Genomic DNA, 21,958 nt, shown 5'->3' on the forward strand with positions numbered 1-21,958 from the left:
CGCCACGAGGACATTTGATGCCCAACTAATTGATGTACCGGGAATCCTATTCAGCACCTTCAGCGCAACCTACTGTGTTAATGGTATGTGAAGCCTGAAGGCGGTCGGAATGGGCCGACCCCAGTCGCTCAGTGATTTCTTTTTTCCTGTTGGTTTCTGAACCGGTATTTTGTTCTTTTTCATTTTTTGTTCAAGCATGAGAACTTCTCTCAAATTTGTAAACATTTTCTCAAATTTTTGAGCTTATTTTTTCAAATTAGCAAACTTTTCAAAAATTGGTAGACTTTTTCCTAAGTCGTGAACTTTTTATTTCATGAACGTTTCCAAAAATTGTGAAATTTATTCAGATTTATGAAGTTTTTAAATTCGTGAACCTTTTCGTTTTTGTGTTTTTTTTTCAAATCCATGAACCTTTTCTAACTCATGAACTTTTTTTTTCAGATTTTGTGAACTTTTTGGAAAGTTAGTGGTCAACTGGTTGCTGGTTAACGGTCGACCGGCCAACTGGAACATTTAACTAGGAACCGAATGAACAAGGGGACCAAGTGAGCTACTTGCCCTGTTTAGGCCCCTTCCAATGCTCCATCTTGTACAGGTGTTAAGGCTGCCATATAGACAAAAAATCTGATGTGGCAAGATAATTAAGAGGAGAGAGATGAGTGTGGTGACCCCAGGAAGAAACAATGCCAAGCGCGAGAACCTAGGCAAAACACTTAAATGGAAGAAGCCCACCAATGCAAGAAAAACTTTAGTTGCAAAATCATTAAATGAAGGATGCTTAGCACCAACAAGTTAAGCACCTATGCGTTGAGGGCTTTAGTTGCTAAAGTTTTTAATGTGCTTAGCACCTCATGTAAGCACCGGTGCATTGGAAGAGGCCTTATTGGGCTGGACCACGAACGGGCAGCGTGTGAGCGCTCTTTATACAACTGGCACATAAGACGCCAATTAGGAGCATTCTTAATGGATATCCCATGATCTAATTTTTTTGGTGGGTACCTATTCCCAACAAGTGAATTCTATACCCAACCCAAAACAATATAGTCTACTTTTTTGGGTAAAAATAATATAGTCTACTTTTTTCTATTCAATCCACAACCCAGTCCAATGTACAAAAACTCGTATAAAACCATCTTCAGTTTTCAGTTTACAACCATGATTGAATTTTTAATATATTTTGTTTGAGGACACATAGGAAAACAAGTATCAAATTATTGGAAATTCTTTGAATCAAATTATTTATAAGAAAACCCTATGGGTATAGAGTCCCATGGGCTTCAGAATTAGGAAACGAAGTCACCTCAGGAACTTAAAAGCTAAGAGCATCTCCAACGCCGACCCAAAAATTCCCCCCGCATCCGTCTGCGGACAGATGGGTACCAGTCCGCAGACACGGATCGGGAGGCCGCCATCCAAGGCGCTGCATATATTTCAAATTCTTTTTCAAAAAACCAAATGATATTCATGTAAACTTGCCCGGGTTTCATATAAACATGACAGATTTCATACCGGATGAAAATGATTACATTTTGGACATATTTTCCACTAAAAACGCAATCGGACTTGTCTACGGCCGGAGCCGCAAGTCTCCAACGTCGTCCCTATGACCGGTAGCAGTGAGCCGTGGAGGTATATGCTTCAGCGCAAAGGATGACTCGCTTCCCCACCGCTCACCGGAGTGAAACATCGTCTGATGCTTCAGCCGGAGGGGAAGGGTCCCTACGCTGCACGGAACAAAGTTGGTTCTTGGGTGAGGGGACGAAGGTGGCCCGCGAGAGGGCAAGACACTGGCTGTGTACGCCGGCGGTGCCTCGGCGGTGGCCTTCCTGGGACCCAAGCGGCGGCGGCCTCCCGTATTCTACTTCTCCTCGGTGATGGCGGCGGACAGGGACGCGCTGGCCACCGACTTGTCGACCTCTGCGCACCCGGCTTCTGTCTCTGCCTGCATGACACGGTCGCAGGCACGGGAAATGTGGGACGACGCGGCGGCGTTGACGACAACGACGATGGCCGTGCCGGCGTGGAGCAACTCGCCACTCCTCCTCGAGCCGGCCTAAAGGGACGAGTTGCTGAACCACGCGCCGGCTTGAGGCAGCAACTGGCTCTGTTGGGCTAGGCGAGGGAGGTGGAGCAGCTAGTTTCTCGCTCGTATCCGGCCGGCTCGGAGGGCCACCCTGCCGGCTTTTATGCCGGACAATTGCTCTTCCTGCTCGTTGGATGCCATCAAAAGAGTGGAGAAAATGGTGAAAGGAGAAGATGGGGAGTGGCGAACTTGATGCTACGATTTTTGCCCCGGGTGTGGCCTCGTTTAAATAGAAGGCAGACGGGAGGAGCTTGCCAGTGCAATACCAGGGGATACTATTGTTGGGGAACGTAGTAATTAAAAAAAATTCCTATGATCACGCAAGATCTATCTAGGAGATGCATAGCAACGAGAGGGGAGAGTGTGTCCACGTACCCTCGTAGACCGAAAGCGGAAGTGTTTAGTTAACGCGGTTGATGTAGTCGAACGTCTTCACGATCCAACCGATTGAAGTACCGAACGTACGATACCTCCGTTTTCAGCACACGTTCAACTCGATGACGTCCCTCGAGCTCTTGATCCAGTAGATGGTCGAGGGAGAGTTCCGTAAGAACGACGGCGTGACGACCGTGTTGGTGATGTGATCCGCGCAGGGCTTCGCTAAGCACTACGACAATATGACCGAGGTGGTAAACTGTGAAGGGGGCACTGCACACGACTAAGAAACAACTGTGGTGCCTTTGGGGTGCCCCCCGCTGCTACCTCTTGGGCATGCGTGGGTATTCCCTTGAAGAGGAAAGGGTGATGCAGCAAAGTAGCGTAAGTATTTCCCTCAGTTTTTGAGAACCAATGTATCAATCCAGTAGGAGACTACACGCAAATCGCCTAGTAGCTGCACAAACAATCAAGAACCTTGCAACCAACGCGATAAAGGGGTTGTCAATCCCTTCACGGCCACTTGCAAAAGTGAGATCTGATAAAGATAATAAGATAAATATTTTTGGTATTTTTTTGTATAGATTGGAAAATAAAGATTGCAAAATAGTAAACTAAAATTATAGATCGAAAATTTATATGATGTAAAGTAGACCCGAGGGCCATAGGTTTCACTAGTGGCTTCTCTCAAGATAGCATATATTACGGTGGGTGAACAAATTATTATCGAGCAAGAAAAGCGCATAGTTATGAGAATATCTAGGCATGATCATGAACATAGGCATCACGTCCGTGTCAAGTAGACCGAAACGATTCTGCATCTACTACTATTACTCCACACATCGACCGCTATCCAGCATGCATCTAGAGTATTAAGTTCATAAGAACAGAGTAACGCATTAGGCAAGATGACATGATGTAGAGGGATAAACTCAAGCAATATGATATAAACCCCATCTTTTTATCCTCGATGGCAACAATACAATACGTGTCGTTTCCCTTTCTGTCATTGAGATCGAGCACCGCAAGATTGAACCCAAAGCTAAGCACTTCTCCCATTGCAAGAAAGATCAATCTAGTAGGCCAAACCAAACTGATAATTCGAAGATACTTGCAAAGATATCAAATCATGCATATAAGAATTGAGAGAAGAATCAAATATTGTTCATAGATAATCTTGATCATAAACCAACAATTCATCGGATCTCGTCAAACACACCGCAAAAAGTATTTTACATCGGATAGATCTCCAAGAAGATCGAGAAGAACTTTGTATTGAGATCCAAAGAGAGAGAATAAGTCATCTAGCTAATAACTATGGACCCGAAGGTCTGTGGTAAACTACTCACACATCATCGGAGAGGCTATGGTGTTGATGTAGAAGCCCTCCGTGATCGAGATTAGGATTTGTCACTCCGATTGTCGAAGAGGTATCACTGGGCCCTCTCGGTAATGCACATCACTATAAGCCTTGCAAGCAATGTGACTAATGAGTTAGTTGCAGGATGATACATTACGGAATGAGTAAAGAGACTTACCGGCAACGAGATTGAGCTAGGTATGAGGATACCGACGATCGAATCTCGGGCAAGTAACATATCGATGACAAAGAGAACAACGTATGTTGTTATGCGGTTTGACCGATAAAGATCTTCGTAGAATATGTAGGAACCAATATGAGCATCCAGGTTCCGCTATTGGTTATTGACCGGAGACGAGTCTCGGTCATGTCTACATAGTTCTCGAACCCGTAGGGTCCGCACGCTTAACATTCGGTGACGATCGATATTATGAGTTTATGTGATTTGATGTACCTAAGGTAGTTTGGAGTCCCGGATGTGATCACGGACATGATGAGGAGTCTCGAAATGGTCAAGATGTAAAGATTGATATATTGGACGGCTATATGCGGACACCGGAAGTGTTCCGAGTGGTTTCAGAGAAAACCGGAGTGCCGGAGGGGTTACCGGAACCCCCCGGGGAAGTATTGGGCCTTAGTAGGCCTGAGGGGAGAGAGAGGGCAGCAGCCCAGGAGCTGGCGCGCCCCCTCCCATGAGGAGTCCGAATTGGACTAGGGGAGGGGGGCGCGGCCCTTCTTTCCCTCTCCCTCTCCCTCTCTTTCCTTCCCCCTTCCCTCTTCCTAGTTGGACTAGGAAAGGGGAGTCCTACTCCTACTAGGAGGAGGACTCCCCCCTCCTTGGCGCGCCCCAAGGGCTGGCCGGCCTCCGCCCTTGCTCCTTTATATACGGGGGCAGGGGGGCACCCTAGGACACACAAGTTGATTGTTCCAAGCCGTGTGCGGTGCCCCCCTCCACAATAATCCACCTCGGTTATATCGTAGCAGTGCTTAGGCGAAGCCCTGCGTCGGTAGCAACATCATCACCGTCATCACGCCATCGTGCTGACGGAACTCTCCCGCAAAGCTCTGCTGGATCGAAGTTCGTGGGACGTCATCGAGCTGAACGTGTGCTGAACTCGGAGGTACCGTGAGTTCGGTACTTGGATCGGTCAGATCGTGAAGACGTACGACTACATCAACCGCGTTGTTATAACGCTTCCGCTTTCGGTCTACGTGGGTACGTGGACGACACTCTCCCCTCTTGTTGCTATGCATTACCATGATCTTGCGTGTGCGTAGGAATTTTTTTGAAATTACTACGTTCCCCAACACATACGAACGGAAATGTTTAGCGGGGACTGACTTTGTGGGATGTACTTGCGACCGGAAACAATTTTGCCGTATAATTGTATTTTTTAGCTCTACTATACATATTTCCGTATTTGAGTGCTCGCCGGTCGCACACGATCTCATTTTGCTGAACGTGTGTGCCAGGAGGGCATATCCCCAACGGTTTCTGGGTCGTGTGGGAAGGACACCCCTATCGCCCACACTCACTTGGCGACGGTTCCAAATGCCGTCGCGGAAAGGGGTAAAAAACCGTTTGTTTAGGACCAACGCGCACCAGTGTATACCTTTCACTTTGCCATCCTTCTTATCCTCCAAATACTTGGGGCAGTTCTGCTTCCAGTGACCAGTCCCTTTGCAGTAGAAGCACTCAGTTTCAGGCTTAGGTCCAGACTTGGGCTTCTTCACTTGAGCAGCAACTTGCTTGCCGTTCTTCTTAAAGTTCCCCTTCTTTCCTTTGCCCTTTTTCTTGAAACTAGTGGTCTTGTTAACCATCAACACTTGATGCTCCTTCTTGATTTCTACCTCCGCAGCTTTTAGCATCACGAAGAGCTCGAGAATTGTCTTATCCATCCCTTGCATATTATAGTTCATCACGAAGCTTTTATAGCTTGGTGGCAGTGATTGAAGAACTCTGTCAATGACACTATCATCAGGAAGATTAACTCCCAGTTGAGTCAAGTGGTTGTGGTACCCAGACATTCTGACTATATGTTCACTGACAGAACTATTCTCCTCCATTTTGCAGCTATAGAACTTATTGGAGCTTCATATCTCTCAATTCGGGCATTTGCTTGAAATATTAACTTCAACTCCTGGAACATCTCATATGCTCCATGACGTTCAAAACGTCTTTGAAGTCCCGATTCTAAGCCGTAAAGCATGGCACACTGAACTATCGAGTAGTCATCAGCTTTGCTCTGCCAAACGTTCATAACGTCCGCAGTTGCTCCTGCAGCGGGCTTTTTACCTAGCGGTGCTTCCAGGACGTAATTCTTCTGTGCAGCAATGAGGATAATCCTCAAGTTACGGACCCAGTCTGTGTAGTTGCTACCATCATCTTTCAACTTAGCTTTCTCTAGGAGCGCATTAAAATTCAAGGGAATGGTAGCACGGGCCATTGATCTACAACAACATAGATATGCAAAAACTATCAGGTACTAAGTTCATGATAAATTAAAGTTCAATTAATCATATTACTAAAGAACTCCCACTTAGATAGACATCCCTCTAGTCATCTAAATGATCACATGACCCATATCAACTAAACCATGTCCGATCATCACGTGAGATGGAGTAGTTTTCAATGGTGAACCTCACTATGTTGATCATATCTACTATATGATTAATGTTCGACCTTTCGGTCTCAGTGTTCCGAGGCCATATCTGCATATGCTAGGCTCGTCATGTTTAACCCGAGTATTCTGCACGTGCAAAACTGGCTTGCACCCGTTGTATGTGAACATAGAGCTTATCACACCCCATCATCACGTGGTGTCTCGACACAATGAACTGTAGCAACGGTGCATACTCAGGGAGAACACTTATACCTTGAAATGTAGTGAGGGATCATCTTATAATGCTACCGTCGTACTAAGCAAAATAAGACGCATAAAAGATAAACATCACATGCAATCAAAATATGTGACATGATATGGTCATCATCATCTTGTGCCTTTGATTTCCATCTCCAAAGCACCGCCATGATCTCCATCGTCACCGGCTTGACACCTTGATCTCCATAGTAGCATCTTTGTCGTCTCGCCAACTATTGCTTCTACGACTATCGCTACCGCTTAGTGATAAAGTAAAGCAATTACATGGCGATTGCATTTCATACAATAAAGCGACAACCATAAGGCTCCTGCCAGTTGCCGATAACTTTTACAAAACATGATCATATCATACAACAATTTATATCTCATCACGTCTTGACCATATCACGTCACAACATGCCCTGCAAAAACAAGTTAGACGTCCTCTACTTTGTTGTTGCAAGTTTTACATGGCTGCTATGGGCTTCTAGCAAGAACCGTTCTTACCTACGCATCAAAACCACAACGACTTTTCGTCAAGTGTGTTGTTTTAACCTTCAACAAGGACCGGCTGTAGTCAAACTCGATTCAACTAAAGTTGGAGAAACAGACACCCGCTAGACACCTGTGTGCGAAACACGTCGGTAGAACCAGTCTCATGAACGCGGTAATGTAATGTCGGTCCGGGCCGCTTCATCCAACAATACCGCCGAATCAAAGTAAGACGTTGGTGGTAAGCAGTATGACTATTATCACCCACAACTCTTTGTGTTCTACTTGTGCATATCATCTACGCATAGACCTGGCTCGGATGCCACTGTTGGGGAACGTAGTAATTCAAAAAAATTCCTACGATCGCGCAAGATCTATCTAGGAGATGCATAGCAACGAGAGAGGAGAGTGTGTCCATGTACCCTCGTAGACCGAAAGCGGAAGCGATTAGTTAACACGGTTGATGTAGTCGAACGTCTTCACGATCCAACTGATCCAAGTACGCCGTGTTCAGCACACGTTCAGCTTGATGACGTCCCTCGAGCTCTTGATCCAGTAGAGGGTCGAGGGAGAGTTCTGTCAGCACGACGGCGTGGCGACGGTGTTGGTGATGTGATCCGCGCAGGGCTTCGCCTAAGCACTACGATAATATGACCGAGGTGGTAAACTGTGGAGGGGGGGCACCGCACACGGCTAAGAAACAACTGTTGTGCCTTTGGGGTGCCCCCCTCCCCCGTATATAAAGGAGGAGAGGGAGGAGGCCAACGGCCATGAGGGGGCGCGCCAAGGGGGAGTCCAACTAGGATTCCCAATCCTAGTAGGACTCCCGTTCCTATTCCAAGAGGGGGAAGGAGGGAAGGAGAGGGAGAGGGAGAGGAAAGAGGGGGCCGCGCCCCCTCCCCCCAGTCCAATTTGGACTCCCTTGGGGGGGCACCCTGTGGGCTGCCCTCTCCTACTCCCTTATAGCCCATTAAGGCCCATAACCTCCCCGGGGGGTTCCGGTAACCCCTCGGTTCCTTGATAAATATCTGAAACGTCCCGAAACCTTTTCGGTGTCCGAATACCTTCGTTCAATATATCAATCTTTACCTCTCGACCATTTCGAGACTCCTCGTCATGTCCGTGATCTCATCCGGGACTCCGAATAAACTTCGGTCACCAAAACACATAACTCATAATACCAATGGTTATCGAATGTTAAGCGTGCGGACCCTACGAGTTCGAGAACTATGTAGACATGACCGAGACACATCTCCGGTCAATAACCAATAGCGTAACCTGGATGCTCATATTGGCTCCTACATATTCTATGAAGATCTTTAGCGGTCAAACCGCATAACAACATACGTTATTCCCTTTGTCATCGGTATGTTACTTGCCCGAGATTCGATCGTCGGTATCATCATACCCAGTTCAATCTCGTTACCAGCAAGTCTCTTTTACTCGTTCCGTAATGCATCATCCCATAACTAACTCATTAGTCACATTGCTTGCAAGGCTTATAGTGATGTGCATTACCGAGAGGGCCTAGAGATACCTCTCCGATACTCGGAGTGACAAATCCTAATCCCGATCTATGCCAACTCAACAAACACCAGCGGAGACACCTGTAGAGCATCTTTATAATCACCAAGTTATGTTGTGACGTTTGATAGCACACAAGGTGTTCCTCCGGTATTCGGGAGTTGCATAATCTCATAGTCAGAGGAATATGTATAAGTCATGAAGAAAGCAATAGCAATAAAACTAAATGATCATAACGCTAAGCTAACAGATGGGTCTTGTCCATCACATCATTCTCTAATGATTGATCCCGTTCATCAAATGGCAACACATGTCTATGGTTAGGAAACTTAACCATCTTTGATTAACGAGCTAGTCAAGTAGAGGCATACTAGGGACACTCTGTTTGTCTATGTATTCACACATGTACTAAGTTTCCGGTTAATACAATTCTAGCATGAATAATAAACATTTATCATGATATAAGGAAATATAAATAACAATTCATTATTGCCTCTAGGGCATATTTCCTTCAACTATATCCATGTGAGGGTGAAACATGGACGACAAAACTGCCCAGTTGCGGAACAGTCGTGGCCCTTGCATCATTATGTGTTCCCAATCCCCTAGGCGGAATGCCTGGAGGATAAATCAATTGGGGCCAACAGGTCTGAACCTTACTTGATGCACCGGGTTCCACGCAGCTCTCATGTCCTTTTAGAACGCAGCCTGACAGCAGTTTTTGCCGGTGTGAACCCTAGACAAAGCCAGCCACTGGGCGCTTTCTTGAAGTTTTGGGTCATCCTCATCAATCACCACATCCTCAAACTCCTCATCGTTAAGATCCAATTCATTGAAAAAACCTTCGAGATCGGACTTGGCAGCCACCGCGTCGCCGCCGCCGCCGCTCGTGGTCGAGTGAGCATCCGAGGGAGACGCCATCCAGTCAGGGCAGAGGGTCTACCCGTAGAGAGATTGAGGATCGCAGGCCTAGGTCTGCCTGATCGGTTGGGAACTCGGAGGCAATCGAGATCACCAAGGAGGAAGGAAACCCTAGCCGCCAGCGTAGGGGGAAAACACAGCTGAAGTATATTTCTAATATATTTTGTGTGAGGACACCATAGGAAAAACAAGTATCAAATTATTGGAAATTCTTTGAATCAAATTATTTATAAGAAAACCCTATGGGTATAGAGTCCCATGGGCTTCAGAATTAGCAAACGAAGTCACCTCAGGAACTTAAAAGCTAAGAGCATCTCCTACGGCGACCCGAAAATTTTCCCCGCATCCGTGTGCGGACAGATGGGTACCAGTCCACAGACGCGGATGTGGGAGGCTGCCATCTAACACTGCAGACATTTCAAATTCTTTTTCAACAAACCAGATGAAATTCATGTAAACTTGGCCGGATTTCATATAAACATGTCGAATTTCATACAAACCGGACGAAAACGATTACATTTTCGACATATTTTCAACTAAAAACAAAATCAGACTAGTCTACGGCCGGCGCGGCAAGTCTTCAACGTCGTCCCTATGACCGGCAGCAGTGAGCCGCGGAGGTATATGCTTCAGCGCAAAGGACGACTCGCTTCCCCACCGCTTATCAGAGTGAAACCGTCGTATGATGCTTCAGCCGGAGGGGAAGGGTCCCTACGCTGCACGGAACAAAGTTGGTTCTTGGGTGAGGGGACTACGGTGACCGGCGAGAGGGCAAGACACCGGCTGTGTACACCGGTGGTGGCCTTCCTGGAACCCAACCGACAGCGGCCTCCCGTATTCTACTTCTCCTGTGGCGGACGGGGACACGCTGGCCAGCGACTCGTCGACCTCCGCTCATCCCGGCTTCTGTCTCTGCCTGCATGGCACGGTTGCAGGCACGGGAGATGTGGGACGACGCGGCGTCATCGATGGCAGCCACGATGCCCGTGCCGGCGTGGAGCAACTCGCCACTCCTCCTCGAGCCGCCCTAAAGGGACGAGTTGCTAAACCACGCATCGGCTTGAGGCGGCAATTGGCTCCGTCGGGCTAGGCAAGGTAGGTGGAACAGCGAGTTTCTCGCTCGTATTAGGCCGGCTCGGAGGGCCACCCTGGTGGCTTTTATGCCGGAGAACTGCTCTTCCTGCTCGTCGGATGCCATCGAAAGAGTGGAGAAAATGATGGAAGGAGAAGATGGGGAGTGACGAACTTGATGCTGCGATTTTTGTCCGGCGTGTGGCCTCGTTTAAATAGAGGGCAGACCAGAGGAGCTTGCCCGACGTTGCGTTTAATGCCGACCCGCTCGTGAACGGACGTGTGGCCGAAGTAGGTTCCTTGGCTTCCACGCGGGTTTAATGGAGGCATTTGAATGCTGCGAGGAGGCGTGTTCAGCCGCACGTGTAGCGGGCGGCGCCCTCGGCCGCCACGCCGCTTCAATGGCGGAGGCAGTAAGAGGTCGCGTCCGTCCTGAGCCGCTTTCAATATGAAGCGGCGCGCTCTAGTCATGTCCTCATCAATAGCGCATGAATGTGGGCAGCTGGCGCTGGGCAAAAACACGCGCGAGCGAGGGAGGAGGGGTTTGGATGGGCCAGGGCGGTCAGAAGCGGGAGTGATGCGGTCCGAACTCCCACAGAGTTCCCCACGTTTGTCTCCGGTTTGCGGGAGAAAACACATCCGGACCACGCCGCAGATCGATATAGGACCATGTTGGATGGCTTCCACGGTTCGGACGGCTGCGGAAGATTTGAGGGTGGGAAGCCCTAAGTTTTAGAAAAAAATAACTTGAAAGCTAGCCGTCCTGTCGCACACATTTGCGGGCGTTCGATTTGGGGCGCGTTTGGTAGCATGCATTAAAGACCAACCAGGCTAATTACAGCCGTACAGAATCGTGTACTGCTGTTTGGCTTCAGAGAGGCTCTCAGTGTATCCAGGATCTCTTGCCAGTAGATTGTAATCCTATAATTTTGGAATAAAACTCCTCTTTGCCACAAAAAAAACCCAACCAGGCTCTAGCGGGCTAAGTAGCAAGTTGTTTAGTTGCCTAGCTGTCACATAGAAGCTGGTCCGCACGGAGCACCCTTAGCCTGGCTTGTGAGGAACGCTCAAATTGACAGTTTTTTCATATGTAGGCTGGGCCTAGTGCAATTTACATTAAAAAAATGTGAGCTAGGCTTGATACAAGCAATCAAACAACATGCAGGTAATGACCGAGCAATCAAAATGGGAACCTTTCGGTATCTCCGAGACCGTGTTTGGGAGAAGGTGAAGGGGTGGATGCAAAAACTCTTGTCTTATGCGGGGAAGGAGATCTTGATTAAAGCAGTGGCACAGGCGCTCCCGGTCTTCTCCATGGCATGTTTCAGGTTACCGAGAGGACTTTGTGAGAATATCACGAAGATTATCCGGCAGTTTTGGTGGGGCAGTAAGGCGGGGAAGCGCAAGCCCAGCTGGGTGGCTTGGGACGACATGGTCAGACCAAAACACCTTGGGGGTTTGGGATTCAGAGATATGGAAATTTTCAATCTAGCACTACTCGCCAGGCAAGCTTGGAGAATCTTGAGCAAGCCATCCTCTCTTAGTGCGAGGATTTTGAAGGCAGTATACTTCCCAGAGACTTCTTTGCTTGATGCAGAATTAGGAAGCAAGCCATCGCAAATATGGCGGGCAATACTTGATGGACGAGATATGTTGAGACATGGAATCATAAGAAGAATTGGCAATGGTCAGTCTACAGAAATTTGGAGACACAACTGGCTTCCGCGCCCGGGCATGATGAGACCAATTGTGTCTTTGATTAATAACCCTCCTGAGCTTGTTTCTGACCTGTTAATCCCAGCAACAGCATCCTGGAACGAAGCGCTAGTGCGTCAAGTTTTCTTACCTATAGATTCTGAGGCCATTTTGTCGATCCCCCTGTGTACTAGGAACATTGATGACTTCTGGTCATGGAGTGCTGACCAACGAGGTATGTTCACTGTCAAATCAGCCTACAAAATGATACTTCAAATGAAAATCACAAGGGAAAATTGGATTGAAGAGGCAGCGGGCGCGTCAGGTGATAACAGGGAAACAAGCGACTGGTCGAAGCTTTGGAAGATTGATGTTCCATCTAAACTGAAAATGTTCCTGTGGCGGCTGGCTAGATCTTCTATGCCTACTGCAGATCTTCTTCAGCATTGGAACATTGCTACCTCGGCGGCATGCAGATTATGCGGAGCTAGAGATTCTTGGAGACATGCGCTTATAAACTGCTCAATGGCAAGAAGCGTGTGGGCTTTAGCTGATGAAGAAATGGTGGAGTTAATGTGCTAGAATGAATCTGAAAACGCTAAGGAATGGATCTTCCAAATGAACAGCAAGTTATCGCATGATCAACTAGTGTGTATGGTGATCACGCTATGGGCTATATGGGGAGTGAGAAGGAAAGCAGTTTATGAGGATATCTTTCAAAGCCCAATGTCAACACACTCATATATTCAGTCCTACTGGAGTGATCTCCAAGTCTTGAAAAAACCGCACATTCAGCACTCACATCCCAGGCCAGTGAGGCCATCCCATTGGATCCAACCGCCGGAGCACTTGATGAAGGTGAATGTAGATGTTGCGGTTTCTGGACGACGAGGTGTAGGCTCAGTGGCAGCAATTTGCAGAAACAGAGATGGACTCTATCTAGGTGCTTCATCGGTGGTATTCAGAGGGATAACTGATCCGACAACTTTGGAAGCTCTAGCGGTAAGGGAGGCCCTGGCATTGGCAGAGGATCTAAACATACAAGCTATACATGTGGCTTCCGATTGCTCAGTGGTGATAGATGATCTCAAGAGAAGAAGCGGGGCTGGTTATGGGGCTATTATACATGAAATACTAAAGTACTCTACTAGTTTTACTTCGTGTAATTTTGTTCATGAATTTAGGAGCTCGAACGTCGAAGCTCACAATCTAGCAAAGCATGCACTAAAATTGGGGCTTGGTCGCCATGTTTGGTTGGGCCACCCTGGGGATCTTCATTTCGTCCATGTAAACTATGTGACGGATCAATAAAGCTTTGCTGATTGGGACGCGGCTAATCTGCACCCGAGCTGAACAGTAAAATCGAATTTTTTTTTCAAAATTTTCAAAAAATTTCAATTTATTTTTGAGAGAAACATTGACAAAAGTTCTAAGTGCTTGCAAAAATTCGTCATGAAATCACATTCTTAGAAGGCGTGGCAAAAAAAAACAGTACTCTGAAAAAAGCTACTTTCAAACGCATTTTGATGCACTGAATTTGTTTTTTTTGCCACGCCTTACAGGAATGTGATTTCATGATGAATTTTTGTCAATGTTTCTCTCAATTTTTTTTTGGAATTTTATGATTTTTTTTTATTTTTTTTGGATTTACTGTTCATGCGGGAGCATATGAGCTCGGATGCAGAATGGACTTTTCGTGCTGATTGTCTTAAAAAAAAAGGTAATGACCGAGAGATACTGAACCAGAAACTAACCAAACGCGTCCTTGTTGATTGCGGAGATGCCCCTACAACACGGGGAGTGCGAGTCAGACAGCACGGTAAATTCGCACGTCACGCCCTTCAAGGCAAAGCAATGGACGCGCTCTCTATTTCTCTCGCCATTACCTTTCTCGGCTCTGGTGGAGCCCGCTGGAGGGGAAAGTGCGTAATTGTTTAGCCTCTGCAGCTCCACCAAACTTCACTACCAGCTGCTTGCTCACCTTTCCTTTTCTTCTTTTCTTCATCTTCTTCCTCCCCTGCTCTGGTCACTTGTTTGGTGGGGACGAGCTCGCATTGCCTCCTCTTGCCGCCGTGCTTCGAGGGGCCATGTCGACAATGAAGGGCGTCGACGGCGAGTTCCTCGGCGTCGGCGACAAGGCGTACGTCCCCTCTCCTGCTCCCTAACCCCTCACCCTCTTTGCTGTTCCTTTTCTTCTTTTTCAGTTGTTCTCTCGGACTAGATTCCGGGCAAAGCTTGGATCAGCATTTGAATATGCCTCCCTGATTCCTTCTCTTCCCCCCTCTCATCTAATTTTACCCTTTCGCTTCAGAAAATGCCACTGTTCATTTTTTTTTACCGGGGAGCAGCAGTACTGCAATAACGCTGCTCTGTTACTACTTAAGATCTGTAAGAAAAGTAACTGCTTGGAACTCTCAAATCAGGGAATGAACGTGGAAATAAATGTTTGTGTCTTCAAAAGTTTTATGCATTAAGAAATATTGTTCTTCATTTTACCCCAGTGAAGTAAATGTTATGCAGTATAAATCTAGCTTAGGCTGTACAATTTTTTATTAAATTTTTTAACTTTAAATTAATACAATATTCCAGAGGGCTGGATATCTGGTGTATTATGGGCACCAATGTAGTCCCAATTGCAAAATCCTTGCATGGCAAGTTCTACACTGGGAACTGCTATATCATACTCCATGTAAGTCCTTCTCCAGGGTAGGCTGCTTCAGCTGTAAAATCGTACATTTTATTAGCCTATTTACATCACTGAGTAATTTCAAATGTTGTACAATGTTTCAGACAGCTGAAGTCAAGAGCGGAACTCGAAGGCATAATGTGCATTACTGGATAGGGGAGGAGGCCAAAGAGGTGTGTGTGTGTGTGTGTGTGTGTGTGTGTGTTACGACCACATCAATTAATTGGGCCCTCTTGTCACTCTTTTCTTAACAATGCCTTTTGCTTATGACTTACTTTGTGTCCTGCTGTCCATCCTGCATTTTGGTCACCTAGGAAGATTGTTTGATGGCCTCTGACAAGGCCATTGAGTTGGATGCGGCGCTGGGCTCTCACGCGATCCAGTGCAGGGAAACACAGGGCGAAGAATCCGACAAGTTCTTGTCATACTTCAAACCATGCATCATCCCTGTACAAGGTAGCTTCTCTTCGCACTGGAGAAGATCTGGGGATGAATGCGACGGGACCACGATGTTTCGGTGCGAAGGAGAGCATGTAGCTCGTCTAAGAGAAGTAAAAATTGCTACACCAAAGAATTTCCAGCACATCTCAGTGAGTCAATGCAAGACTACTAACGACTGACAACTCTGATGATGTTTGTAGGTTCCATTTTCGCGGTCCTCTCTGGATCATAAGGCGGCATTTATAGTGGACACACCATCCAAGATTTTCCTTTTCAGCGGTTGTAATTCTTGCATACAAACAAGGGCTATGGCACTAGATGTCATAAAGCATCTGAGAGAAAACCGACACTGCGGCAGATGTGAGATCGGGATAATAGGTAGTGTTGAATGAAATTACATCTCCATTAGCAAGGATAGAATATTCTTAGGTTTTTATTTTTGTTTGTTACTGATTGTATAGAGGATGGAAAGCTTGCTAGTGATTCAGATGCTGGTGAGTTTTGGAACCTCTTTGGAGGCTATGCGCCTATTCCTCGTGATGTACCAGACGCAGCCAATGGGGGACCGATGACTACCTCACCCAAGAAACTTTTTTGGTGACTTCCCCCGCTTAATTCAGACTCCATTTGTAACCTTGAGTTAGTATGTAAAACTATATTTGTAAACTTTCCTGTATGTAGGATTAACAAGAGAATCCTTGTTCCCATGGAGACACACGTTTTAGAAAGAGAAATGCTGAAGTCCGACAGAAGTTACATACTGGACTGTGGAACTGAAATATTCTTGTGGATAGGGATGACAACACTAGTTTCAGAGAAGAAGACATCTGCTACCGCATTAGAGGTAAGCATAAGGATACCTGATTATTTTCCTTTTTCCTTTTTGCTATCATTGCATATCTGCTAGTTATTTTGTAGGCTAACTTGGTAGGAAAGTTCCTACCAGAACCACAATTGTTTTCTTAATATGCTCATATGCATATATTTGTTATCTTCAGAAAATATATAGTTCAGATGAGTTACAACCATACAAGAAACAGATGAGGGGTGCTAACATGTTTGATTAGTGGTATCTACTTTAGTCTTTCCATAAGCTTGAAACAAATTCTTATTTTTGTAGGAGTACGTACACTTACAAGGCAGATCATCAATTGGCCGCACTGTTATAATGACTGAAGGTCATGAAATTGTCGATTTTAAGCTGCATTTTCAGCATTGGCCTAAGAATGTTGTGCAGAAGTTGTACGAGGCAGGGCGGCAGAAAGTGGCAGGTGTGAGGACCATAGTAATTTTCTGTAACTATTGGTTTCATTAAATCTGCGAATATCATGGCAAGGTCTAATGCAGAATTGTGTTGCAGCAATTTTCAAGCATCAGGGATATGATGTTGCAGAAATTCCAGATGATAAACCTCGGCAGCTCATCAGTAGTAATGGTTGTCTGAAGGTAAAATTCATTGCCTAGATGCGATGCATGCGTCAATCCGTCTTTTAACAAAATAGGATATACCACAGGTTTGGCTGGTGGACCGTGGTTGTGTAACACTCCTTTGCACCGAGGAGCAGGAGCAACTTTACAACGGAGATTGCTATATCATACAGTACAGCTACGCTGAAGATGGAAAAGATTATCATCTGTTCCTTGCTTGGTTTGGACAAGATAGTGTACAGGTTTACTCTTTGCTAGTCTTGCGTAAATCAAAGGCACTTTTTCATATTTTCCCTTGCTAAGGAACACTTTCACCAATCAGAAATTAAAGCCATAACATGGTCAGCTGCAGCCATGCTACTGAGATAGTGATTGATTCTGTTTACGCATATAGCATGTTGTCAGTAGTTTGCATGTTACTTAAATTAGTTTGTGAATTTGGCTGCAGGAAGATAGAGTTGCCACAGTTTCATTGATGTCAAGCATGGCTGATTCAGTCAAAGGACGTGCAGTTGTGGTGAGCTAATTCACTCCTTAATCCCACTCTAAATCCTAGCGTTGACAAACAAAAATAAAAACAGAGTCTTTGCCATGCTATTCAAGTATCACTCAATTGCGAAGTGCAATTTCAGGGGCAAGTGCTTGAGGGCAGAGAACCAGAGTTGTTTTTCCTAGTATTCAAGTCATTGATCATATTCAAGGTATACTTCTCATGTTGCGTGGTTCATGTACTTGGATGTTAATGAAGGGATGCATACTACTTGGATATGAATGCTGGAGTTTCTCATCTTCGTTCGCAGGGTGGCAGGAGTACTGCATATAAGAACTCTATTCTGCAGAAAAGCAATAGAACTGAACAGTACCAGAAAGATGGGGCTGCATTATTCCGGGTTCAAGGGCTGAGACCTGATTGCATACAAGCCATTCAGGTTCATCTGGTGAGTTTGGGCAAAACCAGAATACAAATGCATATTCAGAGTTAGCCTTTTACGCCAAATCACACTTAAATATCATTTAATCCTCTGCTGTTCTAAATCATCCTATGGTTACTGGATTACTTACTGAATTGCAGGCCGCAAGTTCGCTTAATTCGTCACACTGTTACATTTTGCAAGACGGCGCTTCTTTCTTTACGTGGCTAGGAAGTCTTTCTTCACCCAGTGACCATGTTCTACTTGATAGAATGATGGATAAGTTGTGTGTAAGGATAACACTGCAAACAAACCCCTTTGTGTCTTATTACAATATTTCTATAGATTGTAATGTATTCCCCTTATGGACTATATTTAGTGCTATTTTGCAGCCACTGAAGCAATCATTGTTAGTAAGAGAAGGTTCTGAACCTGACCGTTTCTGGACAACATTAGGAGGAAGATCAGAATACTCCAAAGAAAAGTGTGTCAAGGGTTGGCCAACAGATCCACATCTGTATACGTGTACTTTTCAACAATGTGTGTGCAACAATGTTATATATTTTTCCTTCCAATAGCCTCTGCGCATAAGATCAGTTCTGACCCTGCTATATGATTGTTTTCAGGTCTGTTCAAGGTTAGTGCTATTTTACAATGAACCACAAGAAATGAAGGATACATCCGACTCGTACCTTGTTGATTTCTGTTGAAAAGGTTGAATAGTTTCTTATGGTATTCCATTCTTCCAGGCAAAGGAGGTATTCAGCTTCTCGCAGGATGATCTGGCAACTGAGGAGACGTTGATACTGGACTGCGGCGAAGAAATCTTCGTCTGGGTTGGACTTCACTCAGGTGTCACGTCCAAGGAGCACGCCCTCGACTTCGGCAAGGTCATAGTGTTTCCAACTTGTGATTATGCGACGGGGAAATCACAAAACTCAGTGTGCTTCTCCATTACCTGCAGATGTTCCTTCAGGCAGGCATTGCTCGGGATGGACCACGGTCGATCAATGACACAACCGTGTATGCTGTCGCGGAAGGGGATGAACCTGCATTTTTCACCAGCTTCTTCAACTGGGATAGCTCAAAACAAGCTGCAGCTGTAAGTGCTACTGAAGTGCACATCAATGCTGGCTTCATTTTGAGTTGTTCACAAATCTCATAAAATGTGGCTGCCCACTCGATCAATTCTAGATCAATCTAATGACTAGTTTCTCTATTTGTTGCATGTAGATGCTGGGCAACTCATTTGAGAGGAAGCTGGCAATGCTGAAAGGGCTTTCACCAAAAATGGAGGTTATAGTTTATTACCTTATCTCACTAATTTCCTTCAAAACAACCTGTCTCAACAGTAAAAATTTGCCTGAAGACTAATAGTTTAACTATCAGCTGAAAACAATCTGTCACCGTGCATACTAAATGGAAACCACATTTATGAAATTTGGGGAAAATCTAACAGAACATTTTATACAAGGGGGGTGATATTCTATAAACCTGTTAAATGCCGGAATTAAATTTCATCGCATTTCGAGGATATAAAAATTCTACGTGAATAGTGATTTAATACTACTGTTCATAGCAGCATTTATTTCTTTGCTTGCCAATACCATAACTTCCAAAATGAAATTGCTAGCCCCTTTAAAACTAATAAAATTAGACATAGTTACAGTCTGACGTTTGCCAACTGTTTTCAATCTTAAAATGGCCCTCCTTCTGTGACAGACACCGGACAGGAGCTTGCGCAAGTCTTCGTCGCGAAGACAGGAGATATCGTCAGAGCCAACAACACCGGAGCAGCAGCAGCAGCAGCCGGCGGCGGCGAGGAGGACGTTTGGGTCTGCCTCTGCCGGGAGGACCGCTAGGGAGAGACTGCCGCCACCTTCATCCGCAGCGTCGGCGTCGCCGGCAACACCATCCTGGTCTCTCAAGAGCCGCGCGTCGTCGTCGCCGTCGACGCCAGCAACGGCGCGGCGGCTCTTCCCTTCCTCCTCGCTGCACGCGCCGGGGACAGCGGCCGCACATCTCCCCTCCCCTACGGCCATAGGGAGTCCTGGTCGACGACGGTGAGCAGAGCTCCCTGGTGCACACCGGAGGAGGATAGGTGAAACCTGTACCTGTACCGTAACATACGCCCGATATTTGCTTGCCCTAGGGGATGAACTGCAGTCAAAGTCCTCCATCAGAGAACGTGATTTCGCCTCGTCCTAGGCTAATCAGAACGAAAATGTCATAAAACTAGTACTCCCTCCGTTCGTTTTTATAAGATGTTTTGGACAGCCAGCTTTGAACTATTTTGGGCATTGTCCGAATGTTCTAAAACGTCTTATAAAAATGAAGAGAGAAAGTATCATGCATGCCAACTAAGTATTTTTGGTGAGATGGCACACATTTAAGTATCATGGTATGATACCGTATGAAGTAAGATGCATAGTAATAAATTGAGTAACTATGATATCAAGATATTGTTGGGGAACATAGTAATTTCAAAAAAATTCCTACGCACACGCAAGATCATGGTGATGCATAGCAACGAGAGGGGAGAGTGTTGTCCACGTACCCTCGTAGACCGTAAGCGGAAGCGTTATGAGAACGCGGTTGATGTAGTCGTACGTCTTCACGATTCGACCGATCAAATACCGAACACATGGCACCTCTGAGTTCAGCACACGTTCAGCTCGGTGACGTCCCACGAACTCCGATCCAGCAGAGCTTCGAGGGAGAGTTCCGTTAGCATGACGGCGTGATGACGGTGATGATGATGCTACCGACGCAGGGCTTCGCCTAAGCACCACTACGATATGACCCAGGTGGATTATGGTGAGGGGGGCACCGCACACGGCTAAAAGATCAACTGATCAACTTGTGTGTCTATGGGGTGCCCCCTCCCCCTTATATAAAGGAGTGGAGGAGGGGGAGGGGCCGACCCTCCTAGGCGCGCCCCAAGGGGAGTCCTACTCCCACCGGGAGTAGGACTCCAACCCTTCCAAGAGTAGGAGTAGGAGAGAGGGGGAAGGAAAGGGGGGCGCCCCCCCTCCTTGTCCAATTCGGACTAGAGGGCGAGGGGGCACGTGGCCTGCCCTGGCCGCCCCTCCTCTTCTCCACTAAGGCCCAATAGGCCCATTACACTCCGGGGGGGGGGGGGGGGGTGTTCCGGTAACCCCCCGGTACTCCGGTATTTGTCCGAACTTGCCCGGAACCTTTCCGAAGTCCAAACATAGTCATCCAATATATCGATCTTTATGTCTCGACCATTTCGAGACTCCCCGTCATGTCCGTGATCATATCCGGGACTCCGAACTACCTTCGGTACATCAAAACACATAAACTCATATTACCGATCGTCACCGAACGTTAAGTGTGCGGACCCTATGGGTTTGAGAACTATGTAGACATGACCGAGACTCGTCTCCGGTCAATAACCAATAGCGGAACCTGAATGCTCATATTGGCTCCTAAATATTCTATGAAGATCTTTATCGGTCAAACTGCATAACAACATACGTTGTTCCCTTTGTCATCGGTATGTTACTTGCCCGAGATTCGATCGTCGGTATCTCAATACCTAGTTCAATCTCGTTACCGGCAAGTCTCTTTACTCATTCTGCAATACATCATCCCGCTACAAACTCATTAGTTGCATTGCTTGTCAGGCTTATTGTGATGTGCATTACCGAGAGGGTCCGGAGATACCTCTCCGACAATTGGAGTGACAAATCCTAATCTTGATCTATGCCAACTCAACAAGTACCATCAGAGACACCTGTAGAGCACCTTTATAATCACCCAGTTACGTTGTGACGTTTGGTAGCACACAAAGTGTTCCTCCGATATTCGGGAGTTGCATAATCTCATAGTCATAGGAACATGTATAAGTCATGAAGAAAGCAATAGCAATATACTAAACGATCGAATGCTAAGCTAACGGAATGGGTCAAGTCAATCACATCATTCTCTAATGATGTGATCCCGTTAATCAAATGACAACTCATATCTATGGCTAGGAAACTTAACCATCTTTGATTCAACGAGCTAGTCAAGTAGAGGCATACTAGTGACACTTAGTTTGTCTATATATTCACACATGTACTAAGTTTCCCAGTGCCAGCTGCT

General features: G+C 46.2%; 1 protein-coding gene across 2 annotated transcripts; it reads left to right on the top strand.

The window, feature by feature from the left end:
* The first annotated feature begins 14,282 nt into the window (after positions 1-14,282).
* LOC123180541 (villin-1) lies at positions 14,283-20,180 on the top strand. 2 transcript variants are annotated; one of them, XM_044592611.1, is made up of 20 exons: positions 14,283-14,522; positions 14,972-15,071; positions 15,173-15,241; positions 15,383-15,619; positions 15,710-15,887; positions 15,971-16,106; positions 16,191-16,353; positions 16,630-16,780; positions 16,870-16,955; positions 17,024-17,179; positions 17,386-17,454; positions 17,570-17,638; positions 17,738-17,875; positions 18,010-18,138; positions 18,241-18,388; positions 18,475-18,485; positions 18,598-18,738; positions 18,813-18,950; positions 19,082-19,144; positions 19,571-20,180. In XM_044592611.1, exons 1-20 carry the CDS (start codon positions 14,470-14,472, stop codon positions 19,913-19,915), a joined length of 2,580 nt encoding a protein of 859 aa, XP_044448546.1. In that variant the 5' UTR covers positions 14,283-14,469; the 3' UTR covers positions 19,916-20,180. The 2 variants fall into 2 exon arrangements, with proteins under 2 accessions (XP_044448546.1, XP_044448547.1); XM_044592612.1 differs by lacking the exon at positions 19,571-20,180 and having other exon boundaries at positions 19,082-19,492.
* The last annotated feature ends 1,778 nt before the right edge of the window (positions 20,181-21,958 follow it).

The sequence above is a fragment of the Triticum aestivum genome, chromosome 1D (genome assembly GCF_018294505.1).
Source record: "Triticum aestivum cultivar Chinese Spring chromosome 1D, IWGSC CS RefSeq v2.1, whole genome shotgun sequence".
Lineage (NCBI taxonomy): Eukaryota > Viridiplantae > Streptophyta > Magnoliopsida > Poales > Poaceae > Triticum > Triticum aestivum.